This window comes from Brassica napus, chromosome C3, assembly GCF_020379485.1.
Source record: "Brassica napus cultivar Da-Ae chromosome C3, Da-Ae, whole genome shotgun sequence".
Taxonomy (NCBI): Eukaryota; Viridiplantae; Streptophyta; class Magnoliopsida; order Brassicales; family Brassicaceae; genus Brassica; species Brassica napus.
Window position 1 is genome coordinate 27,774,825 of NC_063446.1, and position 20,453 is coordinate 27,795,277.

Genomic DNA, 20,453 nt, shown 5'->3' on the forward strand with positions numbered 1-20,453 from the left:
GTTGATTTTACAAATTGGTTCCTAAGGTTAGCATGTGATGTGGCACTTCTAGCTGCATATAGAGTTTGATTTAGCGTTTATATTTTGAGTTTTTTTTGTAAAATAGGAGTCTATTTACTTACATAGTTTGAGGCAGCGACTGATGAGAACTTTGTTGGCATGCTTTGGTTGCAGCAATTTGATTTTTTTTAATCCACTGTAGAATATCATCATCAAGACCCTTTTGACCTTTTTTGCATCATATTCTTCATAAGAAATATCATAAGCTTCTATGGTAAGTATGGAAGCGAGAAAACTTTCAAGTTTCTAAGCAAATCTATCTTTTTTTTCCAGCTTCGATAGCATTTGATACAACTTCTTTAAACTCTTTGCTTAACTCTACGGTTAGAGTTTCTTGTTTTTGGTTGTGCTTGAGTAAGAGAAAAAGAAAACATATGAAAAGCAAGATGACAATTATTTAATTGTTACGCTTTCGGTTGATAATTATTGTCACTAACAATTACAGTTTTCATATCTTGTTTTTTTTTTTTTTTTTAAAGGTTTCTTCTGTATTCCAAGTTGCTACACATCTCAAAGTTTTCATAATGTTCAGTTTTGACATTTGATACTTATGTATCTAATTTAAATTTAAGAAAATTTACGTTTTGAAAATAAGACATGTGTACATATATGCATTATCAAAACATTATATGATGTATATTTGGCATATTAACATTATAAGATGTATATTTGGCATCTTATAATATAGTTTTGATGTTTTACCGTTATTAACATGATCATAACATATGTCAAATCAATTAATCATTTGGACCAAAAAAAATCAATTAATCATTATTTGTAACATGTCTTATGTTGGGTCAGATCTTGTACACCAAATATTTTAATTTTCTTCTAAACCTAGATCATCCAACTCTTCGACTGCTCCTTTATTGTTATCTTCTTGTGAACCTCAATAGAACTTAAGGTGCTCTCCTTAAACATGCTCGTCAGTTCTAAGTAGATTAAGTCTTTCAAGATGAAAACGAAACAAAACTCATCAAAACAGAAAACTAATCACAAGATGTCAAACGGAAAAAGAAACTAAAGCTTAAACTTACATTATGAGTTTCATACTCAATTTGCCCATCAGTTGAAGTTACTTGTGCTGCTAGATTATTGTTATATTCTTCTCGGTTTCTTCTTTGCCTTTTTATAGCTTTGTAAGAATGAGCACATCAATAATCATCACCGTTTATATAGCCATGTCAGCAATAAAATTGGATCGGAACCGCCCAGCCAAAACTGGGCCCCATCATCTTAGAGAATCACGTTAAATTAAAACACTTCTAATTAGATTTTGCTTTCTTATAATTAGGATTAGTATTATGTAGGGGTGTTCAATCTGGTAAAATTAACCAATTAAAATCAAACTGAACCAAGTAGAAAAAGTGGTTTGGATTTGGTAACACCGAATAAACTGAATGGATGCAATTTTAAAATTTTGAATATGATTTAGTATATAAACCGATCCAACGAATAAACCGAAGAAACCGGATAATTAAAATATATTAGTATACTTATATGTAAATTTTATAATATATAATAATATATAAATATTTTATTTAATTAATATGATATTCATAATTAAAACATTGATTTTGTATTTTTTTATTTTGTTTTATGTTAAAAAGGTTGTTTTATTTTTTCTCATTTTTGTCAAATTAAAAATTATGGTTTATTTACAGAAAATATTATATTTAAGTTTTAGAGAAAGGAATATATATTTCGGTTTTAATAAATCTGATTTCTAATCATATAAACTAAATTTTTTTTATAAAAGACAAATATAATTAAGGTTTTTGGTATATAATCAAATAAATTAAAAACTGGTAGTATATGTTAGATATGGTTTCAATGTAGTAGTTCAATTTTATAAATAAAAATAAATAAAAAATGGAGAAAACCGAATCCAAACCTGACCTGAAATCCAAATTGAACAGGCTAGGATTATGATTAAATAGGGGAGAAGAGAGAAGTATGTTTCCGTCGATTTCTTCTTCTTCTTCTCCTCTAATAAGTTGTTGGCAAATTCAATTCTCTGTTTAGTGGAAATCGTTCAATGGAGCCTGAGATTGTTTATACAACTCTAACGCCAAACAAGGTTAATGATCATATTGAATAATCATCTGTTTATCTTAGGTTTACTAGACAGGTAAATTTTTTTAACTGTGCATCCCAAAATTCACTGAATATTTACCTAATTCACATCCTCAAGGATCGTATTCGTTTCTCGGCTGTGTTTATTGTGATCACTAAAAACCCTAACTGACTGTTTTAGTAATCAGTTTATTAAGTAGTACTTATGCTGTTTGCTTATTTGATGTGCATTGTAAACTGATGAGTTTGTTTTTCCTTTTACTTGGAACACATTCAACTGCTTAAATAATTAAACAAAACTCTCATAGTCTTTGCTAATCAACTGTGGATATTATGTTTATCTTACTCAAGATCTTCCCTGATATCATCGTTCATTATCTTGTAGGGCACAACTCCAGTTGCAATGCAAAACGGTAATGTTCTTGATAACAACAATGTTGATAATAATAACAAAGGGAAAGCTATACAATTAGGATCCTTTTCTGACGATGAGCAAGAGGTAAGTGTTTTGATTTTTATATATTATTTATCAATGTGATAACTGCTTTCACAGCTAAAAACGACGTTCTTTTTCATCATTAGGAAAATGAGTCTTCTCCTGGATCCTCTCCACTATCATCAAATAGTTTACTAGACCCAGACTCTTTGATCTACGAAGACGATTCTGATCAATATGGCTATGAGATGGATATGGAAGAGGATCAGGAGGCTGATGATTACGTCTCCGAGTATCAAGCCCTTTTTGATGCTAAGGAGAAGGAGCTTCCAGCTGGTGTGGAAGCAACAAGTCTTCACGTGAGGAACACGGTATTAAACCAGAAGCTACCAGCAGCAGCAGCAGCTCCAAGAAACCAAAAATAATAAGTGGAATCCATTCTCAACATTCAGACAAACCATGGAATGCTTTACCACATAACTCTAAAGGAATCATACCAAATTCTGCTTACGCTTTGCCACAGAATCTTCTTGAGCCTCAGCCTCCTGTTCCAGCTCCAGCTTCATCATCTAGTGTATTGCTTCCCACACAAAACAAGAAAAAAGGTATTTATAATGCTCGGCCTGGAGTGCAAGAGGTTATTTCAGCTCCAACTACTTGCAGAGTAAAGAGAAATATGGACGATTATCTTGGCAAGTTTGTGTTTTTCAAAAGATTTGACATCGTTGAAGATTTGGTGGACCATCAGTATGCTTCCAAAGGAACAGCTTCAAAAAAGGTTGCAACCAGATGAACAATAAGTTAAATCATTAGTCTTGAGAATGTTGTTTAACTGAAAGTTTTTTTTTTCATACTTTCAGCATACAAAGGAATGGGCTAAAAGAATCCAAGAAGAGTGAGGGATTCTAGAGAATGATTTGCCTGGTTAGTGTAATAATATCACATATACAGCTTAATATTAGCAACTTACTTACTTTATCTTTATTTGTTGCAACAGGGATGATATTTGTGAGAGCTTATGAGTCTAGGATGGATCTTTTGAGGGCTGTGATTATTGGAGCAGATGGAACTCCTTACCATGATGGTCTCTTCTTTTTCGATATCTTCTTTCCAGATACATACCCTTCTGTACCACCGGTAAGTCTTTTTGAACTGTTTCAAAAGTGTGTTTTTGTGGTCTCCTGAAAGTCTTTTTTTTTTGGGCTTTATAAAGGTTGTTCATTACCACTCTGGTGGGCTAGGAATCAACCCAAATCTCTACGGTTGTGGGAAAGTGTGTCTGAGTCTTCTCGGCACTTGGAGTGGTAGCTCAAAGGAGAAGTGGCTCCCCAACAAATCTACAATGTTACAGGTTCTTGTCTCAATCCAAGGCCTAATCCTGAATGAAAAGCCTTACTTCAACGAGCCTGGCTTAGCGAGGACATCAGGTTCTCCATCCGGGGAGAGCAGATCTAAAGCTTACAGCGAAAGCATATTCTTACTTTCTTTGAAGATATGGTTTACAACACGAGGAGACCACCCAAGGTATCAAAAGACAACCCTAAAACTCATCCATTTACACTGTTTCTTGTATCACAAGAAAATAAATTATTGAGGCTAATTCTTGTGGTGGGTTTTGAATTTCACAGTATTTTGAAGACTTTTCGTATGGGCATTTCTTCAGCTGTGCTCATGATGTGTTGAAGGCGTGTGATGCTTATAGAGACGGAGCTCCAGTGGCATCTTTGGTGAGGGGAAAGGTTAAAGAGGGGGGAGAAAGTAATGAGAAATGTTCTGAGAAGTTTAGGACAGATGTGGCTACCTTTGTGGACACGATTTTGTTGAAGGAGTTCATTCTTCTGGGCGTCCTTGGTCTCGAACCGGGAGAAGAAGACAAACCCTCGGAGACTAAGGTTGCAGAGAGCAGCAGCAGTAGCAGACGAAAGAGAGGCAGAGTTTCTTTAAAGTGAGCTCTATTGCTTCTTTTTATCCTCTTAAGAACTAGAACACAGATTTCGTTGATACCTTTCTTATTAGCATGGAATCTTCTTCTTGTTTCTTATATATGATAAGACTTTTATTGAGAGGTAATAGAAGTCACTCTCATTAGAGCATGATTAACGGTAAAACCGGTTACGCGGTTCTTAATTTTTTTTTTGTTTAAAAAAAAACTGAACCAATCGCGGACCGCTACGTGTTGGTGGGGCCTGCAAACAGTGCAAAAACTCCTCCAAGATCGATCCTTATTTCGTGACTTTGGGACTGGTTTTTTAAATTTAAGTGGGGCCCACACATTAATTTTCCGAAGAAACCACTTTAAGTATCCGCGATATTCGATATATATTCATGGCCTTAGTACAGTTGACTTTATTATATTATTATTATTATTGTTATTTTTATTTTTATTTTTTTGTCAGCAACAAAACAGATTCATATAGACTCTGTGAACCATCCTGGTAACTCTGCATCCATATGAACGACAAACGACGGTTGTTTCCTTGCACTACGTGCTAGACTATCCGCCTTTGAGTTCTGTGTCCGTGGTATATGAATGATCTCTGAGCTGTTGAAACTTCTCTTCAAGAACTTTATGTCTTCCAAATAGCTTGCAAAGGCTGAACACTCTTCTGGTTCCGAAACCATCTTCACCAATTGAGCACAATCCGTTGCAAAAGTAACACAAGACTGTCGAAGATTCCTCATGCATTCTATTGCCCATATGAGAGCCTCTATCTCTGTGTGTAGTGGCGACTGACTCGCTCTCGTATTCTTTGCTCCCGTTAGTCCATCGTAACCTTCCAGGGTACTGTACCATCCTCCCTGAATATTTATCCTCTGTTTTCCAAGATCCGTCCATAAAACACCATCGACCTGGTATACTGCGCGCTAGATTATTATTGTTATTATATTAGTACAGTTGACTTTATAACCATATAATATAAGGTTCCATTTTGACTTTCAATCCTCATTCTGAAGTTCGAGATTTAGACTAAAAACATTCCAAATCAAAATAACTTAAAGTGAACTTGTTCTTTTTATGTGTAGAATGTTTGCTATCTAAAAACTATTTTTCTTTCTTTTATAGTAGAATTTAGGTTTTTTTAACCATTTGAAATAGAAATATATCCATATAGTTTAAAATTATGCTAAAGACTAATACACAGCTATTTCAGGATTTCAGTTGATAATTATTATTTAATATTTAACTAGATGGTAACCCACGATTTCGCAGATATAAACATTATATAAAAATTATATATTATTTTTATAATTTGACAATGTTGAATAATAATCATAATTATTAAAAATAACCTTTTAGCTTTAAATTACTTTAATACATACCTGTTTTAATTAAATCTGATTTACTAATTATATATCAAAAAGTAATATCTAAATTTTTAAATAACATGATGTCATTATTTTAGAAATTGATAATTAATATTAAAATAATATGTTTTTATTTGTATAAATTTTCTAGAACTTTGTTATCATACATTTAAAAGTTTATTATGCCGCAAAAATACATATCAATATTTTGTAAATAATTTTCTTTTACATTTAATTTATGTTATATTTTCATCTTTGACCCTATCAATTTTAGAACTTATAATTTATATTGATCATCTGTATTCAATTCGTCTTCATATTCTAAACACACATAAAATAATTAATTCACAGTTATACTAATATGTAAAACACATGTATTTTGCAAACAAATAAAAATTAAATACGTAAAAGAATAAAATAACCAAAAATATCATAAAAAAATATTATTCATCACTCATTTTTATTTATATCTCCTTTCTTTTTTTCTATTAAAAAATAAAACATGCCCATTTTATTATTCAAAGCTATATGAATTATATAAATATAGTATTAAATCAAGCCTCATATTAATATAATGTTTCCATTTTTTAAGTTATATTATAATAAATTTTTTTATTGATTAATATTATCTTAAACGACTTACCATATAATTTTATTATCATCAAAGCTATAATAATTATAGTAATAGAATATTAACTCTAGTTTTGTATGAATATAATCTTCTGATTTTTCAATCTTATATTATAATAAACTTTTAAATTTATTATTATTATTTTAAATGACTTACCATATAATTTTGTTTAATTGTTCAATTGTTTTTTGGTAATATGTATTAGATTAGGTAATTCTAGGATCAATTTCCTTTCTAAAAATTTAATTAAATAAATAAAAATTCAAATATCAACAATCAATCAAGTTAAGAGAATTAATTATAACTTCACCTATGAGTGACACATAAGCAAAATCCACTTAAGTGACTTCTCAATTAATATATAGGAAGATTTTGAGAATTTGTCACTAACAATTACTCTTTTCTTCTTAATTTTTTTTGTTTTTTTGTTTTAAAGGTTTCTTTTGTATTCCAAGCTGTGACACATCTCAAAGTTTTCATAATATTCACTTTTGACATTTGATACTTGTGTATCTAATTTTAATTGTAGAAAACAGAAACGAGTTTAAAAGCTCATGAGGAAAAACGAATTGAAACTAGTTTATAAGCTCATGGGAAAAACGAATAATGTGTTGTTATTTAACCGGAATTGTTATATAACCGGAATCGGTTTTGTAACATAATCGGTTTAACCAAGTAGAATTCTTCTAAACGATGCCGTTATGCTATAGGACCAAGAATGATGTGGCGAAATCATAAAGAATAATTATCAACATCGCATTTGTGTGCTCTCAGTTTCTCGTTCAAATCAAACAGCCAAAACCAAACAAACATTTCTCTACCACTAAAACTGCGTGTCTGCTTCAATGGCGTCTTTGCATGATTGCATCACCGAAATCCTCGTGCTTTCTCTGCTGATCACGTCCTCAATCTCATCTACTTCAGCGGTTACGGTTGGTTCTCACGTCAGGTTTCCGGAGTGCAGAGGTGAAATCGTTTGCGAAGATCAAGGCACCACTTCGGCCGCGGCTGTCGAAGGTATACAATCTATCTTGCAACCTTCTTTTTAGCATGGTTTGATCAGAAACTTAAGGTGCCATAAATATTTTTAGGTTAATCTTAATTAATGGAAATCAATAATTTGGGGGCTACAGTTTATATATAATATATATATAGTTCTTTAAAATTTCGGCTAATAAGAAAACGAATGGTTCACTTGACTCTATCTATAATCTATGGTGAATCTATAGCTGTTAGGTTAAACTAGATTTCCAGTTTAGTAGTCTGCGACTATAATGAGCATTCACTTTGAGAGATCTAACTAAACATGTTTGTTTGATGATGCAGTACCAAACCGGTCTGATTCAGAATGGCAAACGCAGGTTCTCGAATCAGATGTCCCAGTATTGGTCGAGTTTTGGGCACCATGGTGTGGGACCATGCCGTATGATTCGCCCCATAGTTGACCAACTGGCTAAGGACTTCGCAGGCAAGTTCAAATTACAAAATCAACACTGACGAAAGCCCAAACACAACCAACCGTTACGGGATACGCAGCGTTCCGACCGTGATCATATTCAAAGACGGTGAGAAGAAAGATAGTATCACAGGAGCTGTCCCTAGAGAGGCATTGGAGAAAACTATAGAAATGTTCTTGGTCGAGTAACAAAACAATAGTTTATCTGTTGTAATTATTGTTATGTTTCGTGGGTTCACTTTGTATTGTTTGATAAATAAAATATATATAAAACTTCACCGACGCCATAAATGGAGAGGGTGAGAAGCACAACTCCATGTGGAACCACATGTTATTGTTCTTCCTAAGCTTCTAACTCACCGTACAACCTATACATACATAAATGTCTTTGAGTATGTAGGCTTCCGTACTCTTTGATTCTGTGTACTGCATAGGACATGAAGTAATGCCACGCGGGTCTATCCGTCTATGGACCATATTATATGTGTGTTTCATTTCTATTTTAGTTTTTTTTTTAAGTGTATACTATGTGCCTTGATATATACTAATTAAACAGTAATGAGAAAACGCGTTGTTTTATGATTAATTTCAATTGGGATACCCACATCTAATCAGTAGACTAAAACAGGTCATTCAAAAAGAGTTTTGTCGTGAACTCGCATAAAATGTATCTGTATAAATCGTAGGAGAATGTAATTTGAAATGTAGCAGCTAGATCTCAAACTCTTATAGAAAATAGCAATGAGTAATGAACATATGGACATGAAGCCTTAACTAAATATTCAGCTATATATCAGAAACTTTTAATGTCAACTGTCCCAATCTTTTTCACTGATATATTTGAAATATCCGAACCAAATGGTAGTTGCTGTCAGATACCAAGGCACTAATTACCTAACATAGTATATAGTCTATGTTTAGCATCACTATTTACTATAGTAGAGTATCGACAAAAGTGCTAATTGCTAAACATATGTATCTTGTAGTATTCAAATATTGATATTTAGATACTTATTATGGGTAATTCTCCACGAAAGCTAAATTGTTGTTACATACTGGAGCTATGAACACATATTACTGGTGTTTTTCCTCTTTTTTTGGGGTTATGTTATCTAAACAACTTCCACCAAATTAATAAGGAAAACTAACTACTCCATACACTACAAGAAAACAGCGACATACTGAGGGAAAAAATCGTCGGTATGTCATCGGAATAACGTTATTCCGATGACATACCGACGAAACAAGTCCTCGGAAATAACTTTTCGGAAATTCTTTTTTCCTCGGAAATTCTTCGGAATTTTCCGACGGAATTCCGAGGAAACAAATTTCCGAGGAAACTCCGAGGACCACCAGTTCGTCGGAAAGCTCCTCGGAATATACCGAGGGAGAACTTCCTCGGAATTTACCTCGGAGGTTCCGACGAAATGTTCCTCGGAATTTTCATCGGGAATTTCCGAGGAAATGAACCCTCGGAAAATTTCGAGGAACAAGTCCCTCGGTATATTCCGAGGAATGAGTCCCTCGGTATATTCCGAGGAACATGTCCCTCGATATATTCCGAAGGTTCATTTCCTCGGAATTTGAACCCTCGGAAAATTCCGAGGAACATGTCCCTCGGTATATTCTGAGGGATGAGTCCCTCGGTATATTCCAAGGAATGAGTCCCTCGGTATATTCCGAGGAACATGTCCCTCGGTATATTCCGAGGGTTTATTTCCTCGGAATTTAAAAAAAAATATTTTTTTTTAAAAAAATAAAATTTTTGAAATTTAAATTCGAAAATATAAAATTAAAATTAAAATTAAAATCATATTAGTTAATATTCAAAGTTGTACAAATAAAAAAACATTCCGGGTTTTTGAAAAAAAAAAAACTACGGGTCTGGCACGTCCGAGAACACCTCGTTCGGGTACATCCTCTGCATCATCTCCATCATTTGCTGGTTCAACCTCCTCTGTGCCTCATAGCCCGCCTGTTGAGCCGCCATCTGGGTCTCCAACAAAGATATGCGATCATTCTTGTTCTTCAACTGAGCCGTAAGTACTTCTGGATCAACAAAGGGCGGTGGTGCAGAAAAAGGAGGAACCGACCGGGTGCGACGACCCAAACCGACCAAACGTCTCTTCTTCTTTGGAACTGACTGAAATAGAAAATAGCCAAATTTAAATCAAGAAATAAATGAATTGAACTTTTAAAAAAAAAAATTACGGATTCAACGATTTCGTTGATTCGAAACCGGGACAAGTTGGTCGAAGCCGTCGAAGCGTCATCCTCGGTTTGAAGCTGAGACACTTCGTCTTGCACCTGAGTTTGGACCAGGGTGGCCACTTCCCTCACAAGACCGTCATCAATATGGCCGGTCTTCTTGTTGGTATACGCCCTCTTCATTAGGGCGAGATCATCAACCGGCTCGCCATCATTTTCTTCCGCCTTGAAAAAAACATAAATTAAAGAAACATTAGAAATTAGAAGAAATGCACAAAAAATAAAATTTCAAAACTTAAATAATTGAAGAAAAAGCGACTGAACTTACCATGCGATCTCCCAGAGAGGCAATAGAATGAGCACCCAAGTTATGCTTGAAGACACCGTTCCCTTTACGGTCGCTCCTGCGGTTGGTGGAGTTGGTGGAAGAAGTTTCTTTCGTCTCTTCCTTATCCCAATGCGCACACAACTCCGTCCAAACCGTGTTGTTTATCGATTTTGGGACCTTTTAATAAAAAAAAAGAAAGTAGTTTAATAAAACAAAAAATAGTTTAATAAATTAAAAAAATATTTAATAAATTAAAAACAAACCTTGTTGATTTCCCACTTCTTCTTCCACTCGTGGATCTGCTTCTCATAGTTGTTCCATAACTTTATGGACGAATTGGTGATAGATAAAGAGCGTCTCATCGGAATTCCAGTTGAATTCTTGCTGAAAAAAAAACAATTTGTAGAAAATTTATATTAAAGATTAAAAATATAAGTAAAAAATTAGAATACTTACCGCAAACTGACGAAACCACAGATGCTGCTTGTCGGTAGGGAAGTCAGTGAAAGTCGGATGTCCCTTGTCGAGGGCCGAGTACATCATACGGTTGATCCATGCGCTCATCCCGTTCCCGGATCGGTTGAACCTAATAAAAAGAACAAACGGTTAATAATGAATCAAATTTTAATGAAAAAAAATATATGTTTAATTACCATGTTTGACCTCGTCCATGTGGATACAGAGTGAGATAGGGAAGATGGTCACGACCGGGCTGTCGAACCGCAACACTCATCACTCTCGGAGGACCCGGAGGAGCAGGAGCGGGTGCAGCAGCGGGAGCGAGAGGAGCAGGAGCGGGTGCAGCAGAGGGAGATGTATGGTAGGAGCTGTGGGGCGAAGGGGAATCCTGAAAATGGCTGGAATCCTGAGACTGACTTCCCGTACCACCACGACCACGACGCTGTCGAGGCCGGGTCTGATCATCATGAGACTTGTAAATTAAAAAAAAAAATATTTAATAAATATAAAAATATAAAAATTAAATTTTAAAAAAATAAAATAAAATCCCAAATAATAGTTTTTAATCAGAAAAAAGTTTTATAGATTTTAAAAATGTTTAATAAATATATAAAAATAGTTCTAATAAACAAAAAATAGTTTTAATAAATAAAAAATAGTTTAATAATTACAAAAAATAGTTTTAATAATATTAAAAATGTTTAATAAATATAGAAATTTATATTATATATATATATATATATTTATTTTTTTTAAATCCCAAATAATAGTTTTTAATCACAAAAAAAGTTTTATAGATATTAAAAATGTTTTGTAAAATCCAAAAAATCAAATTTATATACAAAAAACGTTTTGTAAAATACAAAAATCGAATTTATACACAAAAATCGAATTTATATACAAAAATCAATTTTATAAATACAAAAAAATAAAAAAATTCTAAATCAATTCAACAAAACAAATTATTCAACCAAATCACAATTCTAAACCTATTATACAACCAAATCACAATCCTAACCAATCACCCTAACAAAAATCTATCAAATCTACACAAAAACCTAACAAATAGAACCTAAGAGAGTGGGATAGGGTCCTTACATGATTTGTGTAAGAGAAGGGGGAGATCGCCGAAGATATCGTCGGAGAGAAGGGGGAGATCGCCGGAGAGGAGGGAGAGGAGCCGCGCAGAAGAAGAAGAGAGAAATGGGGAAGAAGAAGCGGCTCCTAGGGTCCGACGGATAGTTTCCGTCGGAATTTCCTCGCAATTCCGATTTCAATTTTCGCGAAATATTTGTCCGGTTAAATGAAAATATTCCGAGGAAATTCCGACGGATACATAAATATCCGTCGGAATATTCCGAGGAAATTCCGAGGAACTAGTGTTTGGGGTTTCAAAACATCGATTTTTTTGCCGTATTTCATTTCTTATACAATTGTAATGCATACCATTGAGGATTCTTTGTATAGATGATCATAAACCATGAAATAACAAAATTTCAAAACGAATTGTAAGTATTCCCTTTACCGTTCATTAAAGTGTATAAGTGTTTCTCTTATGTTGTGGGGATTTCGTTCATACAATCGGAAAAGTATTTATTATAGGGTAAATAACAAATTTTTGACTTCATAATCAGTCTAAGACACTTTATAAGGGTTATATAAGTGTTATTCAAACCACAAAACGTTGTTTTCGGTTTAAAAGCTCTACTTCCTCGGAATTTTCTCGGAATTCTGTCGGAATATTCCGAGAAACTAGTGTTTGGGGTTTCAAAACATCGATTTTTTTTGTCGTATTTCATTTCTTATACAATTGTAATGCATACCATTGAGGATTCTTTGTATAGATGATCATAAACCATGAAATAACAAAATTTCGAAATGAATTGTAAGTATTCCTTTTACCGTTCATTAAAGTGTATAAGTGTTTCTCTTATGTTGTGGAGATTTCGTTCGTACAATCGGAAAAGTGTTTATTATAGGGTAAGGAACAAATTTTTGACTTCATAATCAGTCTAAGACACTTAATAAGGGTTATATAAGTGTTATTCAAACCGCAAAACGTTGTTTTCGGTTTAAAAACTCTACTTCCTAGGAATTTCCTCGGAATATTTTGAGGAAACCCTTATCTTCCTCGGAATTCCGTCGGAATATTCCAAAAAAAAAAAAAAAAATCGATGCTAGTCTGTTTTCGAGTCATCATCACCAGATGAATCTGAATCTGGATCTTGGTGAAACTCTCCAATCACTGATTCATCCTCTACGTGAACGACGGCTTCCTCTCCGAAGTCGGTTAAATCGACTACAAGACCAACTCCAGCTAAATCTTCTGCTGCACTTAAGTTGCCGGATGTGCTTGGTTGTAGTGGGTCTTCCAGCTCAGAACTTCCCTGAACTCGGCCTCTTGGGTTGAGTCTTGTAACAGTAACCCATGGATCATCTCTGTTCCTTACCCGAAGGTACTTGATATAACAAACCTGTAACATTAAAAAAATTATTAGTAAAATTATAAATTAATACACATGATGATGAATCATTCTAAATAATTAACATTTAATTACCTGATCGGCCTGAGAAGCAAGAATGAAAGGATCATAGTATTGCAGCTTTCGCCTCGAATTTACTGATGTAACACCAAATGCATCTGTTCTCACACCTCGATCTCGAGTGTTGTCGTGCCAATCACAATAGAAAACAGTACAGTGCAATCCAACCATGCCCAAATACTTGATTTCCAAAATCTCATGTATGTGTCCGTAGTATACATCATCTCCTGATGCAGAACAAACGTCAGCATCATAAGTCGTACTCGAACGTCTCCTCTTCTGAGTTGTGAATGCATATCCTCGAGTACAAAATCTCGGATATGACTTCACAACAAATTTTGGTCCAACGACCATCTCGCGTATCCAATCGTCAAATGTTTCACCTCTGGCCAAACCAGCAGACACCTATATTAATAGCACATATATATGTTATATCAATAAATGTGAATTAGTATAAATATGTGATAAATGATATTTTAATTTGTTTAAAGCACTCACATAAGTAAACATTCATCCAGAAAATTCTCTCTGTTTCATTTCTTCTAGTTCGTCCTCTGTGGCGTATCTATATTCGAACCTCTTTTCTGCCGTGAAAATCCTGTACATATGATGACAATAATGTAATTAATTAAGATTTAAATTTCAACTTGTTAAAATAAAAATTTGTAAGCTAATTTATTTACCTCTCATATTGAAGAACATCTTCGCAGTTGGTGAGCAAATATGTTTGCAAATTACTGCGCTCCTGCTCAGTAAGTCGACGGTCCTTTGGTTTTTCGCTAAGTCGTCCAACGTGTGTGAAAATGTTTGGAACCGTAACATGATATGTTGCCCGTTCGCCTCTATCATCATGCCTAGCAGGTCTTCTGTTTTTTGTCTGAACTTCTGCTGGAAAGTAGTACTCGGCAAAGTTTGAAGTTTCTTCATTGATCATCTGTGCGACTATAGAACCTTCCACCCTACTTAAATTTTTCACCATCTTCTTCAAATGGAACATATACCGCTCATACAGATACATTCATCTATACTGCACAGGACCACCAAGTTCCAATTCTCTTGCCAGGTGAATAACAAGATGCTCCATAACATCAAAAAATGAGGGAGGAAATATCTTCTCAAGGTTGCACTGAATCACGGCTATGTTAGTCTTCAAATTTTCAATACCTTCAAGAGTCACTGATCTTGTGCATAAATCGCGGAAGAAACCACTTATCCCTGCAATTGCTTCATGAACATTTCGTGGTAATAATTCCTTGAAGGCAAACTGAAGGAGGCGCTGCATCATTACTTGGCAATCGTGGCTTTTCAAGCCAGTAAACTTTCCTTCCTTTGTGTCGATACAGTTACGCAAATTAGATGCGTAACCGTCTGGAAATTCCACATCGTTTGAAATCCAATCAAAGAACGCATCTTTTCCCTCTGCATCAAGTCGGTATATGGGAAAAGGAGCCCTACCATTCTCATCAACATGAAGTTCTGAACGAGCACATATATCGACTAAATCCAGTCTTGACTTCAAATTATCCTTTGTTTTACCTTGAACATTAAGGATCGTGTTCATGAGATTGTCAAAAAAGTTCTTCTCAATATGCATGACATCTAAATTATGCCTTAGCAGATGATCTTCCAAGTATGGCAGATCCCAGAAAATACTTTTTTTTTTGTGCCAGTTATGTAGGTCTCCAACAGCATCTACCGGAAAACGCTCATGTCCACCGACGTCTGGCGTCCTTTCTGCACCAAAATCTCTTAGTTGTGTCCTCAAATCTTTCCCACAAATTTCCGGAGGTGGACTGTCAAGCACCCTCTTGTTCTTCGTAAACAAATTCCTACTCCTACGATATGGATGATCAGGTGGTAGGAATCTCCTGTGACAGTCAAACCAACACGTTTTCCTTCCGTGTTTTAGTTGGAAAGCATCAGTGGTATCTTGACAATATGAACATGATAGCCTTCCATGCGTTGTCCATCCAGATAACATACCATATGCTGGAAAATCACTTATTGTCCACATTAGTACTGCCCGCATTTGAAAGTTTTCTTTACACGAAACATCGTATGTTTCAGCACCTTGAGCCCATAGTTTTTGCAACTCATATATTAGTGGCTGAAGAAACACATCAAGTGATCTCTTAGGATGCTCTGGTTCGGGAACGAGAATCGAGAGAAACAAAAACTCTCGTCGCAAGCACAAGTTTGGGGGTAGGTTGTATGGTGTAAGAATGACTGGCCATTGAGAATATTGTCTTCCACTCTTGCCAAACGGGCTGAAACCATCAGTACATAATCCAAGGTAGACATTTCTTCTCTCATACGCAAACTCGGGATACTTTGATTGGAAATATTTCCACGCTTTTGCATCTGAAGGATGTCTGATCTCACCATCTGTTGAGTGCTCCGCATGCCATCTCATTGGTTGCGCTGTGCGTTCAGACAGATGCAACCTCTGCAACCTTTCCGTCAAAGGCAAATACCACATCATTTTATATGGCACTGGAACTCTTCCACTCGTATCTTTATAACGAGGCTTTCCACAAAATTTGCATGTAACCCGCTGTTCATCCGCCCTCCAATAAATCATGCAGTTGTCGCTGCATACATCTATTACCTGATACGATAAACCATGACCAGCTACGAGTTTCTAAACCTCGTAGTATGAACTAGGAGCTACATTATCCTCGGGTAGAATACCTTTTACAAAATCAGCAATCGCATCCACACAGTCTTCAGCCAAATTATAATCTGTTTTAATGCCCATCAATCTTGTAGCAGATGATAAAGCTGAATGACCATCTCTCCAACCTTCGTACAATGGTTGCTTTCCAGCATCCAACATATCATAAAATCTTCTAGCTTGTGCATTGGGTAAATCTTCCCCTCTAAAATGATCATTTACCATCTCCTCAGTACCTACACCATAATCTACATCCGTTCTAATTGGTTCTTCTAATCTAACCGCTGGCTGAGGTTCACTAGTACTACCATGTTCATAATCAGTTTCCCCATGATGATACCAAATTTTGTAATTTCGTGTAAACCCACTCAAATATTGATGAGTCCAAACATCCCACTCTTTAATAACCTTTCTATTTTTACAATTAGAGCAATGACATCTTAACATACCTGTTTTTGCTTCCCGTTGTCGGTGAACTAACCCCATGAATTCGGTTATACCTCGTTGGTATTCTTCCGTAAGCAATCTCGTGTTCGGATCCAAATGAGGTCGATCGATCCAAGAACGAAAATAATTTGAAGAAGACATGTTTTTTATGAATCAAATTCGTGTGTAAAGAGAGTAAGAGAGAGGATGAAGATATGGAGTGAATGAAGAGGAAGAGGGGTGCTTGTATTTATAGTTGAAATCCTGCCAACAGACCGAGAAAATTCCGACGGAATTTTGACGGAAACGGCTAGTTCGTCGGAATTTCCTCGGAATTTTTAAAATCCCCCAACGGCTCTCTAACGGCTATAATATATCCTCGGAATTCATCGGTTTTTTCCGAAGAATACATTTTTCCTCGGTATTCCATAAGAATATTCCGACGGATTAATATTTCCTCGGAACTCCGTCGGTATATTCCGAGGAAATTCCGAGGAAACCAAATTTTGTGTTTCCTCGGAATATCTTCGGAAATTCCTCGGGATATTCCGAGGATTTCATTTTCTTTCGGAATGTCCGTCAGAACACCGTTGTTTTCTTGTAGTGATATGATATCAAGTTTTCCGATACTTCTAACGAGAAATATTATATATTCTCCTGCGTTTAGACTTATATTCACTTATTAGAGAATTTTCAAGAGTAATTAAAAAATAAGGTTCTAACTAAGAAAGATAACAAACGCATGCATGAGATTGAGAGACTATGGTGCATGCAAGTGAAATAAGTAGTAATAATCACCGACAAAACGCGCTATTTCTAATACTCATCATTATAAAACGAGTGCAAAAGGCATCATTCTCCATCAATCAATCACTTCTAAACTAAAACATTTTCTTTCAATCTCTCTTTGTCACAATCAAGAAAAATATAAAAATATTGATATGGAAATGAAGGGGAAATACTTGGTAACGATTATTCTACTGGTTAGTACGTTAAGCGTGGGGATGTGTTCTAATCGTTGGATTAGGGCTCATGCAACGTTTTATGGTGTTAATGATAGCCCTGCTTCACTTGGTAAGAAGTCCATTTTACTGATGCTTAGTTTTGTTTTGTATTACAAACTTTTTTTCTTTCTAAGCAACTTATATGTCGATGAATATGTTCATAGGCGGAGCTTGTGGGTATGACAATCCATACCACGCCGGATTCGGAGCCCATACGGCAGCGCTAAGCGGTGCACTATTCAAAAGCGGCGAGTCATGCGGTGGGTGTTACCAAGTGAGGTGCGACTATCGTGCGGATCCTAAGTGGTGTCTCCGAGGAGCCGCCGTTACGGTGACGGCTACAAACTTTTGTCCGTCGAACAATAACGGAGGTTGGTGCAATCTTCCTCGTCACCATTTTGACATGTCCATGCCCGCTTTCTTCCGCATCGCCCGTCGCGGCAACGAAGGCATCGTCCCCGTCTTCTACCGCCGGTAACATAATATGTTCTATTTGTTCTAAAAAAACATATTATATTCCATTTCTCATTGAATTTTGTTAAATGGTGTTCGATAAGCTATAGAGTTGTTTATATCTAATATAAGTATCTACATAATACTCATATATTTTTAAAATATCGCAAACCCAAATAAACTAAATATCCCCTAGCTAACCCATCTCATTAAAATTATTTTTTTTATAGAAAAAAACATGTGTAAGTAATTCAGTCACATACAAATATAGCATCATTCAAATCCTCTTACTAAATTTGTAGTGTGTCACATTCTGTAGGGTGGGATGCAGAAGAAGAGGAGGTGTAAGGTTCACGATGAGAGGTCAAGGTACTTTCAATATGGTAATACTCTCAAACGTTGGCGGCAGCGGCGCGGTGAAAGCCGTTGCGGTGAGAGGCTCAAGGGGAAAGATTTGGCATCAGATGACTCGTAACTGGGGTGCCAACTGGCAAAGCTCCGGCGACCTTCGGGGACAGAGGCTCTCCTTTAGAGTTACTCTCCTTGACCGCAAAACGATGACGTTTTTAAATATTGTTCCTTCTTCTTGGTGGTTCGGTCAAACCTTCTCTTCTCGAGGCCAATTTCACTGAGTACAACTCTTGATACAATTACGAAGTCTTGCTTACTCTTTCATCTTTGGGAAGCTAATTTTCAACTCTTTGCTTATTTATGAACTTTGTCCTTTGTTTTTTTTTTGGGGGGGGGGGGGGGGGGGGGCATTGTTCCTTTGATTTTATTTATTTACTAATAAAAATTCCATATTTAATTATTTTTATTGAAGTGGTTTCTCATTTATGTATGAGCATTACTTGATGGTCTATGAGAATTCTGATGAATCTTTATTAATGGAAGTAACCTTTTTAATTTATTTTTTTGTCACAACATTTCTAATTAGTTTCGAATATTGTTACAGAAGTCAACTATTTACAATTAGATAGCTTAACCAAAACAATTAAGAGCAAGTAAATATAATATGATCAAGAAATCCACATGTTACTTATTGTCACTTGTCAGTACAGTCTACCGTAACTGGAAACAACTCTTTTGCTATAAAAAGATAGATAGAAATAAAAATATTATACAGAGGTGAATAAATATACAATTGTTAGAAATAGTGATTAGTCATTAAAAGACACATGTCTTTGTCTTGATAGGTAAGTCATCCTTGTCGGATCAACACTTATCTTACATATGTATCATAGGTGTTGTCTTGAGTCAGTTTATGACTCGTATATATATAGCTTGTGCTGTAACACAAGAAGAAATAATAATGAGATAACTCTCTTCTCACTTACATCTCTCTCTCGTTGTCTTCAGCTCACACCAAACATATACATAAATAATTATAATAATAGATTTAAATATACACATATACATAGGTATATGTCTCTTAAGCTAATATTCAACACGTTTTCAGCACGAAGTTCTGACCAACTGAGGTTTATCAATCCGAAAGTTCTTAAACCAGTCGAGGTAATGTTTAAATTTATGTGTTTCAATATACTTAATTTATTTAAATTTTATTATTGTTCCGGAGTGAGAGGCTAAACCTTCTCCGTTTATTTTCGGGATGATAGGTGTTGTCTTTCCCGACTGATCGTTATGGTAAGCTATGCCTTCACGATCAGAGAAACACGTGGTAGGCGTTGCCCCCGTGAATAAAAAAAAAAAGGTCAAAAATGGAAGACTAAGTCTCCTCGGATCTTGAAATAAGTAAAAGTCAAAATGGTAGACTATGTCTCCTCAGACTTTGGAAAATGATCAATATGGTAGTCTAAGACTCCTCATATCATGTGGTAGACTAAGCCTCCAAGTTTATTTACGCTCTTTAAATTTCTGCAATTTAAATTTATGCCTTTAGTTTCTGCATTTAAATTATGCATTTCAATTTACGTCTTTATATATTATTATTCTATGAATTTTGTTATCATATCAAATTTGACAAAGCTAAAATAAATGCCCTTGATATTACGGAAAATAATTATAAGACTTGGGCAGTGAGTGCAAAGATGCACCTGAAAGAAAATGAGCTTTTAGAAATCATCGATATAAACTATATCGGATGAGAAAAAGATAGAGCCATGATATTTACACCAATTCAATGATGGTTTATAAGATGATGTGTATCATGAGAAAATATCTAAAAGATCTTTGATAAATAAATCCTTGAAAGAAAGATTCACTAAATAGTCGGAGTTGATATAAATCCTCCGTGAAAACTGAAAAAAATGAAATCATGATACCAAACCATCAAGTCGGTCCTTCTTGAAAAGGAAGAGGGTGTGGATGCGGTTGAAACCGCTACCGTGGTCGTGGAAGAGGACGAGGAAGAAGATTCCATCCCTATGAGA

The 20,453-nt window shown here is 35.1% G+C and overlaps 1 protein-coding gene and 2 pseudogenes across 1 annotated transcript; all 3 read left to right on the top strand.

The window, feature by feature from the left end:
- The first annotated feature begins 2,098 nt into the window (after positions 1-2,098).
- On the top strand, positions 2,099-4,741 carry LOC106384323 (annotated as a pseudogene).
- Positions 4,742-6,554: 1,813 nt separating this feature from the next.
- On the top strand, positions 6,555-8,247 carry LOC106385798 (annotated as a pseudogene).
- An 8,885-nt stretch (positions 8,248-17,132) lies between these two features.
- LOC106385797 (expansin-A12) lies at positions 17,133-18,810 on the top strand. The gene is made up of 3 exons (XM_013825696.3): positions 17,133-17,677; positions 17,772-18,081; positions 18,380-18,810. Exons 1-3 carry the CDS (start codon positions 17,545-17,547, stop codon positions 18,690-18,692), a joined length of 756 nt encoding a protein of 251 aa, XP_013681150.1. The 5' UTR covers positions 17,133-17,544; the 3' UTR covers positions 18,693-18,810.
- Positions 18,811-20,453: the final 1,643 nt, after the last annotated feature.